The sequence below is a fragment of the Daphnia carinata genome, chromosome 8, assembly GCF_022539665.2.
Source record: "Daphnia carinata strain CSIRO-1 chromosome 8, CSIRO_AGI_Dcar_HiC_V3, whole genome shotgun sequence".
Taxonomy (NCBI): domain Eukaryota; kingdom Metazoa; phylum Arthropoda; class Branchiopoda; order Diplostraca; family Daphniidae; genus Daphnia; species Daphnia carinata.
The window spans coordinates 889,084-902,122 of record NC_081338.1 but is presented as its reverse complement, the minus strand read 5'-3'; the positions used below and the strand labels follow the sequence as shown (position 1 = coordinate 902,122).

General features: G+C 42.2%; 1 protein-coding gene across 1 annotated transcript; it reads left to right on the top strand.

Moving 5' to 3' along the window:
- The first annotated feature begins 787 nt into the window (after positions 1-787).
- Positions 788-2,091, top strand: LOC130687038 (uncharacterized). Its single transcript, XM_057510198.1, has 3 exons — positions 788-1,692; positions 1,757-1,779; positions 1,958-2,091. The coding sequence occupies exons 1-3, from the start codon at positions 788-790 to the stop codon at positions 2,089-2,091; spliced, it is 1,062 nt and encodes a 353-aa protein (XP_057366181.1).
- The last annotated feature ends 10,948 nt before the right edge of the window (positions 2,092-13,039 follow it).

Genomic DNA, 13,039 nt, shown 5'->3' with positions numbered 1-13,039 from the left:
GCAGTTATCTGCGGTTTCTACGAACAATTGCCTGGATTTTTAGGCTTTTTAGGAAGGATTCTCTCAGCAAGGCAATGTGATTGGTCAGAGGAAAGGGGATACCATGTCTCTCTGTCCACGAAATCGCTACCGCCGAAAACTTTATTTTGAAGTCTATGCAGAAAAGGGCATTTCTAGAACTGTACGAATCCCTTCAAAATGGAAAGCCGACAAGCTGCTATACAACATGGAAACCTTAAGACCTATTTGATATGCGCAAGAAAAACTGATTCGAGTGACTGGAAGAGTAGGTCCAGCCTTAAAGGAGTTGCTGATCGCCCCGCCGATTCTTCTCCCAGCAAACGAGAAGATTGTGGACATGATGATCCAATATCATCATGTCGAACGGAAACATGCCGGTGTCCAAAACACTCTGACGTTTTCACGAAATCGTTTTTGCATCATTCGCGCCCGCCAACGGATAAAAAGTGCTATTAAACAGTGTGTGAAGTGTCAACGAGTGCAATCGCGTCCCTTCAATGAAGAAACGGCTTCAATGCCCTTGGATCGCACCAAGAAAGCATAACCCTTTGAAGTCATCGGGATTGACTACTTCGGACCAATGTACGTCTTAGAAGAAGTCATCCAAATCGAAAAAGACAGTGAAGGGAACGATATCGAAAAAACTCGTGTAGGAGAGAAAAAAATGTATGCGTGTTTGTTTACTTGTGCCGTCACAAGAGCCGTGCATTTGTAACTTGTGACCGATCTGACTGCCCAAACGTTTATGCACGCGTAAAGAAGAATGATGTCGCGCAGAGAAGATTGCAAAATTATCTACAGTGACAACGCGTCAACATTTACATGTGCGGCAAAACTGATATCAGAAGATCCTACCCTAGCCAACTGGTTGTCAAGCAAGGGTATCAAGTGGAAATTCTCCCCCAGCCTAGCTCCCTGGTGGGGCGGATTCTGGGAGCGAATGGTGCGCTCCGTTAAAGAACCGTTAAGGAAAGTGTTGGGGAAAATGAAAGTGAACTACGACCAGCTTCACACCATTTTGGTCGAAATCGAAGCTATCGTGAACTCACGGCCTCTCACTTATGTGTCTGGAGACGCACAATCATTTGAAGTTTTATCTCCGCAAAAGCTGCTGACTGGAAGACAACCTGGTCCCACAACACAGTCACCCGACTCTACGAAAATGAGCTGTCACGAACTCATCGAATTGGATAAGCAAAAAAGCGAGCACGCACTAACATGGTGGAGGCTTTGGCAAGACTCGTACTTGTCCGACCTTAAGCGATTTTACTGTCGCAAAGGCAAGGGTACGAGAATCCCACGTGTTGGCGAAGTCGTCTTGTTAAAAGAGCCGAACATCAAGCGAGTGTCATGGCCGACGGCCATTGTTACACAATTGGTCCCTGGCTACGACGGCAAGGTGAGAGCTGTTACCCTACGGCTACGATCGAGAAAGGAAACCACCAGAGGCATCCAGACTGTCTATCCTCTAGAAGTGCAAGCCGATATCCACACACCAGTCGACGACGCTGAAGCCGGCGGAAAAGAGAAAACTAAATCCAAGAAGAAAAAGAAGAATCCACTCCGCAAGAAGAATTTGGAATCGCAGGAGGAGCTGGCGATTCCGGCGGGGAGGATGTTGCGGATTCCCAAAAAGACAACAACCATGGTGTTTCCAGATTCGGAAGGCCCGTTCGACGACCTGCTATTTTTTATATTTAGTTATATTATTTCTATTATTATTTGTGTATGCCAGAGCCTTCTTAGTGGCCGATGTCGGTAATGGCCGACCCTTGTTAATTTCCACTCGACGAAAGCAGACGTCTTTTTTGTAAGTGCCGACAATTCAAATAAAAGAACTAGTGAAATCACTTTGTATTTAGCTTCCTACTAGCGTATTTTAAAGGTACCAAATATTAAGTTAATCTAATTTCATAAATTGTTGCATGGTCCTTAGAGTGTTCGCTACACGGAATTAAAAGTGAATACTTTCGGGTCAAACTACGCAGAAAGCACCGTACTGAAAACGTACAGCGTATGGGTGGTACCCGAGAATCACGAGAAGATAAAGATAAGGGCTACAGCAGTTGAATACGTAACGACAGGATTCTAAAGCATCAAACAAGACAAGGTCCAGACGATTCAGTGGCGTGCGCCAGTAAATTGGGCTGGGTAGTTATGGGCGCGCCCACATCGAACGGACAGAACGAGGTATAGGCAAACGCGATTGCTCAAGCCGATGGAAAGAAAGCGATGATAGGCTTCAAGGAATTCTGGGCCCTAGAACACATGGGAATCACATGAGGACCCGAGGTTCTTGAAAACATATCAGGATCGATAGGGAAAGACAAGACGGGCAGGTATGAGGTATTATTCCCGTTCAAAAACAATAGAAGGTCGATGGAGACATAGCCACGATCAGGCTAACAGGGCTGCTGAAAAGAATGAAGCGAGAGGACAAGATAGCCTACCATGAAGTTTTTCAACAGTACCTAGAGAGAGGCTACATGGAGGTAGCAGATAAAAATTACACGGGAGTGTACACATATCTGCCGTACAGACCGGTAATAAAAATAGAGGCAGCGACAACCAAAATCAGGTCGGTGTTCGACGGTTCGGCTCACCAGTAACCCGGAGTGGGTAGAATACAGGTGCAAGAGGGTACCTTTTGGACTCTCGAGTAGTCCGTTTATTCTTCGGGTAGTCTTCTTGAAATGCTTGGATAAGCACAAAGACACTTGCCCCGAGTTCGTCGAGCAGTTATGGGTACAGTTATATGTGGGTTGGTTGGAGGGAGCAAGCACTATCCCTCAAGCGGTCGAACTAATAACTCAGGCCAAGAAAGTATGCGGATCAGCGAAGATGGAACTGAGAAAGTGGATGACGAACGGCTCGGAGCTAATAGAACAGCTGCAGGCGCTACAATTCCAGAATCAGGAAGTTACGAAGGGAGGTAACTCAGACAAAATAGTAAAAGCGTTGGTAGTAACTTGGGCTCCGAAGATTCATTTCGATTCAAGCCCCCCAAAGTAGTAGAAGACGCAGAGGAAATGAACAAAAGGCCAACGAAGAGGAAACTATTCAGCCTGGCGTTGGAGGTATCCGACCCGTTGGGTCTAGTATCACCGGTGACGGTGATAGCAAACATTAGAATGCAGAAGGTCTGGATATACAAGACCGGATGGGACGAGCCAGTGTCGGCAAGCATAATGCCGCACTGGGAGTCATTTATAAAAGGTTTATCGGACCTTGCAGACACAAAGCTAGGAAGGTGGATTGGAGAGATCCTTCTGGCCGTCATCGTCTGCCCGACTGGAATTCCCCTGTTGAGCTGCTATCGCCCGTCTCGTTGGCCGTCCTTATCTACCCGGCCTTAAGGAGGACCCCGTTGAGTTGTCTTGCCAGCCGGTCGAAGGTCCTGTACTCGCTTGCCGTCGCTTTCGTTGCCGTTCACTCCGGGGGCATCATCGCATCATTACAAGTAATTTTGCACTTATTATTCATGTCCGTTTTATCGCCCGCGTCTCCGTTTGTCCGCGGCGACTAACCTTACAACACGTGATAATCTTCTTGAAACCACTTTAACCGTTGCTCACGGTTATATACGCTGCGATATAGCGTCCCAGGCCGCCAAGTCATTCTGCGTGGTCGATAGACGGCGATAAGAGTAGCATCACGCCGCTCCAGATACACTGGGATCGATAACGTCCTAGGCCACTACTTTACGCTGAGCCCCATCTCTAGGGTTACATAAATTCTAAGACTAACCATCTTTTACTAGCTTATCTGCGTGTTAAAGCATCTTTTCATGAGAAGCCGTACTTTACGCAAATTAAACGTTGCTTGTCACGTCTTTTCAGAAATAATAACCACGGCAACTATTTTCCCCTCGCGACAGGTTCCCCTTCTTCAAGACAGGCGACCCGACTGTAATAACAATCATAAAAAAGAAATCAAGGGCATGACAAAATATTGGAAAAACCCGTGATTTTCAAAAATCATTAGTCAGGGCTAGTAGGAAATGACTAACAACAGCAATGTGTAAACATACGATAAAGCAAGGTCGCATTAGGGAGGTTTAATCAGCTTTTATCGGAAAAGATTTCTTAGAACTATGGAAGGGATAGAAGACTAAGAAGACGGCTATAATAAGCAATTGATAAGCCGTTATCAATGAAGACAAACTACAATACTACGAAGTATAAGAATTCAACTGCTGCCTTCCATCTTTAGTTTTTTTCCTTGCCTCCAAACAAAAAAGTTCACGTTTCACTCTGTTCTGGATAATCTTCGCCGGTTCGAATACGCGCTAGTGTGTTTTGAAGAAGTCACGTATACTACCGGTAGGAGCCATTGTAGCCGTTTAACACAGACTGATCGTGTTTTTTTGGAGATTTTCGCGAGAGTGCATACCGCCAGGTAAGATTCTTTTTGTTTTTCTTTTTCCACAATTAAATTATGGATTTGCTCTCCTGTCATTCAGCTGATAGCGTTGCTTGTGCGTTGCGGTGAAGCAGCTGACTGATGATGTCTATTGATGAAATATTTTCCTGCGGAAGCTTGACGAAGATGTGCTTTTTGCCATCGGTTGCTTGGACATCTTGAGCAAAAACTTTTACTGGTGGTAAAACAACTGTTTGTAGTTTTGGCGCCATTATACTTCTTCCCATGCTGACTGGGAACACCCATTCTTCGGTTCGAGCGGTGCATCCCAAAGGTAGTTCAAACATTCCAACTGCTGGTAACGTTTTTGTTCTTAAAGGTGGCTGCTCTCCTCCCGCTGGGCAAGAAAACACAATCTCGTGCGGCTTTGTTGCTGAGTAGACTCATTGATTGGATCCCATGTAAACTACTTCAGGCCCGCGCCAGGCTATCAACTTCTTTTTGCATTGTGTGTTGAATCGGGGTGAATCATTTAAAAAGACAGTTATTGCGCAAGACTTACGGGCTGTTCTTTTGCTGATGCCGATATGAAATTTACACAATGGTCGTCCTATTTTGCTGCAATCTTTAACATCTTCTTTGGATATTTCTAGAAATGTTTCGAGGTCGGCAGATACAGGAAGGTAGTCTGGTAGATTTCCGAACAGGACATCATGCGTTTCGTTATCTGTGGCTGCCGGCAGGTTGATACTTTCAAAGAGCTTTTACTGCTGGGCGTGATCGAAAATGGGAACATGTATGAAGGGGCGAAACGAGTTTTCCATGGCCGCCACGGTGGCAATTGACTCTCGGTAGGCGACCCAAAGCTCATCACCGGAAATAGACCACCCCCTTGGTAGTTGCTCGTTTATCATTTTAATAATTTTATTGAATCTTGCTGGAGAGACGATTTGTGGTGCCAAATGCCCGTTGGCTAACAAACTAAAGCCAACGTCGAGACTATGCGCCAGTTGTTGTAGCCACAGCAAGATCTTATTCATCGCTTCAAACGTTTCGTCCAGTTGGATGTAATACTCGAAGTGATTTAGTTCTAGTTGTTCTATGTTCACCATCCTCTCTATGAGGTTTGTTTGAACATTGTTTAGTATGGAATACTGGCCTCGCAGCTCTCTGATGAGTTTTGCATTTGTTCTGGACTCCCAAAGTGATTCATTTACTATTGTTGCTTGTTTATCGATAATGTGGATTACTTCTCTGATCTCGAGAAACAAGTTGTATCAGACTGTTTAATTCTTCTAAATCTTTTTGTGTTGACACTCCAAACAGCCATTTCAGGATTGATCCTCCACCGTCAACGAGACTTCGACGACTTCTTTGGTTAGTATTCAAGGCTTTTCTGATGTTTGTCAATCGGTCCTCTACATTCTCTATTCCTTTCAGGATTGTTTGCGTTCTGCTGGTGATTCTTCTGGCCGATCGTGAGCCCTCATTCTTCAATTTTTCTGCCACTTCTTGTTGCTGGGCTACCTTTTGTTTCAAGTATGCTGTTGCTGTGTCGTCTAGTTCCAAATCAAGATCTGTCACGATGGTCCACGATGATTCACTGAAGGAAACATCAGTTTGTTGTTTGAACATAGCATTTTTTCTCAAGATCAGTGAATTGGTTGATAGCGGTCCCAGCAGAAAGATGAGAAACGGCACCAGTAGAGTATGATAGCTGGCTGCTACGGGTGGGTCTTCTGGTTGAAGTTGGCGTTATTAGTTCCGGAATGGGTGTGACCACGTCGTTTTCCTCGTTGGCTGGTGACGCGTTGCTTTGCTCAATTGGTGTTTCTTCTGGATCAGCCTGAGGTTGTTGATCAGATGAAGCAGCACAAAATTTTTTACTCTCGTTTTTCCACTTTGGAGTTTCTGAATTAGCTGATTCCAATTGCTGCAAATTTTTTTCTTGTCTGCTAGGGACTCGCTTTCTTCTTCGGAGAGTGTTGGGTCATCCGTTAGTGCCCCTATGACGACACAGCGGTCGTCTTCTAGCTATTCTGTTTTTAGTAATGGATTTCTTGAAAGACAATCTACGTTATCATGCGTTTTTCCACTGCGATGCACAATCGTTATATCGTAATCTTGTAGCGATAAGCTATAACGTGCTAGACGATCTGCTAGGTCTTTTTTGCTCATCAACAAACATAGAGCTTGATGATCTATAACAACTTTCACTTTGCAGCCCCACACAAAACATCTGAACTTGGAGAGACACCACACTAGTGCAAGACACTCTTTTTCAGTTATCGAATAATTCACTTCCGATTTAGTCAGTAAACTGCTGGCGTACGCTATGGGACGTTCTGCTTTTTCTATGCGCTGGGCTAGTACACCTCCTATCCCGTATCCGCAGGCGTCAGGAAAAATTTCCATCGGCCACCAAAAATTTCCATCCAAGTCGTAGTTGGGATGGGCCAAAACTGGAGCTGAAGTGAACGCTTTTTTCATGGTATTGAAACTGTTGGCCTGATCTTCTCCCTACACCAGCGGAATTTCTTTCTTCGTGAGTGACGTGAGTGGGCGTGCAATTGAAGCGAATCTTTGGATATGACGTTGATAGTACGAACATAGGCCCAAAATGCTTTGCACTCGTTTAACTTTATTTGTCGTTGAATGGCCTTCACTAGGTGATGGGAAACTCGAGACTGCCTCGAGGATCTCGTGCTCCACCGTCTTTTGAAATCAGATATCCCAAAACTTTTAAAGTGTTATCTAGGAATGAGCATTTAGACCATTTTAGTTTCAAACCAGCTTTCACAAGGCAACCCAGCACTAAACGAAGTCTTTCCAAATGTTGTTGGAAGGTTGCTGAGTAAATTATGACGTGGCTTTCTGGAAGGTTCCAGGGGCATTAGTTAGACCAAAAGGGAGAGTGCGGAACTGGTACAATCCATCTGCAGTTATGAAGGCTTGAAATCATTAGAATAAAACACACACACTTCAGTAACGTCTATTAAAAACTACCCAAGCAAAACTGATTTAAATAATTAACGATATTTGGCTGGTAACAACTGCTTTTGGCTAAACCTGTGATTTATCTCACAACCGCTGGTTGGCTATCCTTGCTAACTTTGCACCGGCAACCTGTTTTTCAAAAATTTGTTTAATTCTTATCTTTTCAATCCAGAAATGACTATATTTTATGAAATCATCAGAATAAAACGCACACACTTCAGTAACGTCTATTAAACCTACACAAGCACATTTGATTAAAATAGTTAATGACATTGGGCTGGTAACCACTGCGTTTGGCTAAACCTGTGATTCATCTAATAACCGCTGCTTGGCTATCCTTTCTAAGTTTGCATCGGAAAACTGTTTTTGACAATTTTGGTAAATTTTACCATTTCAATCCCAAAGTGACTGTGTTTTATGAAATCATTAGATTAAAACGCACACCGTTCAGTACCGTCTATTAAAACCTACACAAGCAGAATTGATTTAAATAGTTAAGGATATTGGACTGGTAACCACTGCATTTGGCTAAACCTGTGATTCATCTAACAACCGCTTGGGGAGGCCGGAGAAAAAGGCCCAGACGAAAAAGGCCCGACAAAAAGGCCCACACGAAAAAGACCCACTTTTTTCCAAATTTAAAGGGGGCCCTTTTCTCCGCTCAATTTCCATGTTCCTACAAACTTTATATTTGTTTCCAAAATGTATTTCTCACCTCCTATTCCGTGGAAGTTGGAATGTACACAGGTTGCTGAAACCGTGAGCTTCTATAAGGTTTACCGAAATCAAACAATGTTAGCGTATGTACCCTAGTTAATCTTTGGTTATTTATTCGGTAGCAATCTGATTTCGGATTATGTTAGTATTTATCTATTGCTAATATCCCGTTACATAAAGTTCATTTTTCACAATTTGGTTAATTGAACAACTATCGCTTCATTAAATATAATATAAGAAATATATGTTTTTCGTACTTAGCCCAGGCTAAAATTTGTAACGGAACATATTAAAAATTGCTTAAAATGTGCAAAACGCAAAGCTGTGGGAGAAAGTAAAGCACCGTTGAAGCCTATGCTCCCAGCCAAAAGGGTGTGGGAAAGACTTGCGATGGATATTGTGGGTCCAATTTAAGAAAGCGTGAAGGGATTCAGATATATTTTAGTCCTATCAGATTATGCCAGTCGCTTCGTTTTTACAGTACCAATGAGAAATCGAACTGCCCAAACAATTGCTAGAGCCTTGTTTAATGATATTTTAACCAAATATGGATCCCCCGAAGTCGTCCTAACAGATCAAGGGACTAACTTTCTGTCGAGCTTAATCCAAGCAATTTGCAAATTATTCAAAATCAAACAAATAAGAACAAATGCATACCATCCCCAAACAGACGAATTAGCAGAACGATTCAACAGGACCCTATATGACTTATTGGTTATGGTTATGGTATGTGATATACTGGTTATGTGACGGACGAACCCGAAAATTGGGACAAATATCTTCCACATTCGCTTACAACACAGTGAAAGAATGAACACTGCAACACAGCCCATTCTTCCTATTCTTCTGGAGACAACCAAGGACTCCCCAATGACATCAAAATAGACAGACGGTACGAAACATACGAAGACACGGAGGTCGGATAAAAAGGCCCAGACGAAAAAGGCCCGACAAAAAGGCCCATACGAAAAAGACCCATACGAAAAAGGCCCACTTTTTTCCAAATTTAAAAGTGGACGTTTTTCTCCATTGGACTGAGCCTTTTCCTCCACTCAATTTTCATTTTCCTACAAACTTTATATTTGTTTCCAAAATGTATTTCCCACCTCCTATTCCGTGGAAGTTGGAATGTACAAAGGGTGCTGAAACCGTGACCTTCTATAAGGTTTGCCGAGATCAAACAATGTTACCGTATGTACGCTAGTTCATCTTTGGTTATTTATTCGGTAGCACTCTGATTTCGGATTATATTAGTATTTATCTATTGCTAATATCCCGTTACATAAAGCTCATTTTTTACAATTTTGGTTTATTGAACAACGCTCACGTCTTTAAATATAATATAAGAAATATATGTTTTTCGCACTTAGCCTGGTTCTGTCAACCCTCTTTGATCATTCCTCCAACCCCCAATCCATCTCCCTTATCACTTCCCTTTGTCGATGCTTATGCCATAGGTAAAGACCACTGATTCGTTGTGAATACGGAAACTGAATGAGTTCCGCGGGTTTTTGTGGTTGCTGGGGACAAAGATATGTTAACACGATGACTAGTTATCATAATCAACATTTGATAAATAAAGTTGATAGGAATAATATTACAAACTTAAACTATCGTCTGAGGCCAGGACAAAAAAAAAGACTATTATAATTCAATATTGATTCTCATACCATTTATTTCCTTATCACATTTTCAATTCTTTTCACAATTACAAAGAGCCCAATAAATATATTAAATCATAACCTACTGCTATAACTATGCCAGGTGGTGACTGCTGACTGTTATTTAGGCTAGGAGCGCTTTTCACCAAAGCAATAACTAGTTCGAGCAAAACTAGAATGTACAATTTACGTAGGAACGTCTATAAGTCAAACTTCAATAGTTAATGCATGGCTTTTGTTAAAGAGCAACCTTTTGTTAAAGAATAACCTCACCTTAGTCCGAAAGAACCATCTACGTCTCTGGTAAGAATTCGCATTTTCCCAGCAATTATAAATGATATTTGACGTTCTTCGTGTCTTGTTTTCCCCTTATGCACATTTTCAAGCAGCTATTGGTTACCTAATTACACATCACATACTACAGTGAGATATAAGGAAGCTTTGCACTTTACGGTTACAAAGCTACTAATGATGACAAATCAGTTTTAATTATTTTCCACCATGAAGGTCTGTTATTAGTGAAGACACTAAATCTTTTAAAATGAATCCAAAAGTGAAGATCTTACAAATATATGTTTGCCACATTGAAAGTTTACCTGAAACCATTTGCAGAGCCCCATTTCATGCCTGTTTCTCTTCAATGCTTCTTGCATTCTCAACTTCAACTTAGCCTACCAAGATTTTCACTGTTGGTTTAAGTTTTTTTCATTTTAATCGTTGCCACTAAATCTAAAGTGGTCATTTTCAGAATGGGTGAGAGATTAGATAGTTTTCTAAAATCAAATTTCCTGAAAACTAGCCAGCCTTCACTGTTGAAAATTGGTGTTGGCAGTGTGATGAATGATTTCTGTTTTGACAAACGCTGAAAGACCAGAGGTTGATTACACAGATGCTGCCTTGGTGGCTCGTGCAAGATGGGAATTCAGGACCTCTTCTTCTTATTTTTCCTTTTTAATTTCTTCTTCATTTCATCAACTTCCGTTTAAGATTGGTTTTCGTCGTCTTATCAGACAAATCCAGGTTTTTCCCTGAAAATCAATGGAATAAGCTGGCCGGTCTTCCTTAAATGTAAAGATCAACACATACCTGTGAAGTGTGAGAGCTTAGCTGTTAGACGTTCTTCCATTTCTTCAGCAACTCCGACAGGCGAAGGGAAATGGTATGCCATAAAAGAATACCGTACCCTCAACTGTGTAGCTGAACAAATCACGCTACGACAGGAAAAACCAGACGATCCAGTTGAAAGCCCTTTTGGACCGTGGAATACCACCCAGCAAGAAGGACACTTCGTCCAGAACCAAAACACAGTTGTGTGGGGAGACAGAACAACAAATAATTCATGCTCACAAATGTTGATTAAAGGATACGGATACCTAGAACTTCCAAGAATGCCGGAACACGAAAACACCAGCCGTCTATACGACACCAATCGCCAGATCGAGATTTCGTTCCTTGGCAAACCAGATCGAAACATCACACCACAAGGTTACAAAGTTTTATTCCGCTAACCTACCTAATTTTTCCTCCGGAAACTACAAGAATACATGTACGAGATGTTCAAAACTACTATTAATACATGCCTACAAAATACGAACCTGGATACATCAGTGTGGAAAGACTCCAGAAAACTCCAACAGCCCAAGCAAAAGAGATCAATCCAGCAGGAAATTACATTTCTGCTAAATACCCCTCTTGAAGACTCAGGCACTGGTAAACGCCTACATAGCATATCGTATGCCTGGGGATCAATAAGAATGGGACATCAACAAGCAATCGGAATCGAGGAAAAAGGACAGAACGTAATACACAACGCCATATAAACTACAAACCTGGAGAAAGCAACCCGATAACAGCTCACTTCGCCTGAACAACGATGACCTACTTCCATCGGGATCAGAATTCGAATAAATCTTTGACCAAACGATACGATTGCAGAACAGCGAAGTTAGTATCACAGAAGGAGAAGTAATGGACTGGTTGCAGCCACCTGTTCAGAATATTCAACACGGTGGATAGTAGATTAACAAAATTATTAATCAATCGCGCAAGAATCACACTTCTGCATAACACTTGGAGCATACCAAACTATCATACCGGCAGAATGCAGGGACGAAGAATACAGCGCAGAGCAACAATGGGTCTTTGAAACTGTAAACACCTCTTCTTGTAATCATGAAATCCTAGAAAACTTTGCGGATACAACACTAGCGGAAATGCAGGAAATACAACAAGGACAACGGAGAGCAATCACAACAACAATTAATTCACCGCTATTCGGAGGAATTTTAAAAGTAATCATGGCAGCGGGAATATTATCTGGGATATGATCGCCTGGGGTCTATTAAAAAATGGAAAGGCACCAAATGAAAAATGTTTAACACAACATGGAGTTGGCAGACAACTGACACTACACGACTGTGACACCGAGTGGACGAGCTGGCAAGAGGAATTAAGAACACTGATAAATAGCAATGATTCACTGGTACGGTCACAAGCTGCAGTAGCTAACTGTAGAAAAACAACGGAACGAGGACAAGAAAACTCCAAAAAACAAAAACTATAACAACAGGTAAGCCAACAACAACGACAACAGCCAATAAACCTACGACAGCTAATAAATCTATAACCAAGCGAAATGTAGCATCATCCTCGACAAAATCCCATTCAATCACAAAGCCGATAATCACGTCAGCAAGCACTAAAGCCACAACCACTACTAGGCCTACGACAACTACTAAAGTAACCTCGACTTCAACAACTATTACAACTATTAGGCCTACGTCAAGGACAACAACGCCCACTACATCACAAAAAACATCCACAACAACAGCATCAACGAAAACACGCCAGTCAGTTCCAACCACGCCGAGTACAACGACGGCGAAAGAAAACCCAACGACACCACTATCATCAACACAGACCCCATTAGTCACAACAGAAATAACGTTTACATCAGAAGAAAATCAAATTTAGGCCATCGAGGAAAACGAAACTCAAAACTTACTATCAGCCGCTTCCCTGATAAATTCATTGGATAAGAAACTGATGATCGTAAGTGACGAAAATTCGGAAAGCAGCCTACCCAAAAACATCGAGGAGTTCAATGACAAAATTAAATACGAAATAAATAAAATGCACGGACAATATAAAATCAGCATTGAAACAGAACACGAGAACGAATTCGCAAAAAAAATTCCGGACGTTTATTGTCAACTATCAGCAATTAAAGGGGCACAAGCAGTTATCTTGGCCCAAACCAACGGAATTTTAGCTGCAGCAGC

Bases quoted from the DNA above. Each gene is read 5' to 3' on its own strand.
- LOC130687038 (XM_057510198.1), top strand. From the start codon at position 788: ATGTCGCGCAGAGAAGATTGCAAAATTATCTACAGTGACAACGCGTCA. The intron at 1,693-1,756 runs GTTCGACGACCT...TGTGTATGCCAG, and splicing joins TTTCCAGATTCGGAAGGCCC to AGCCTTCTTAGTGGCCGATG. The intron at 1,780-1,957 runs GTAATGGCCGAC...CATGGTCCTTAG, and splicing joins CTTCTTAGTGGCCGATGTCG to AGTGTTCGCTACACGGAATT.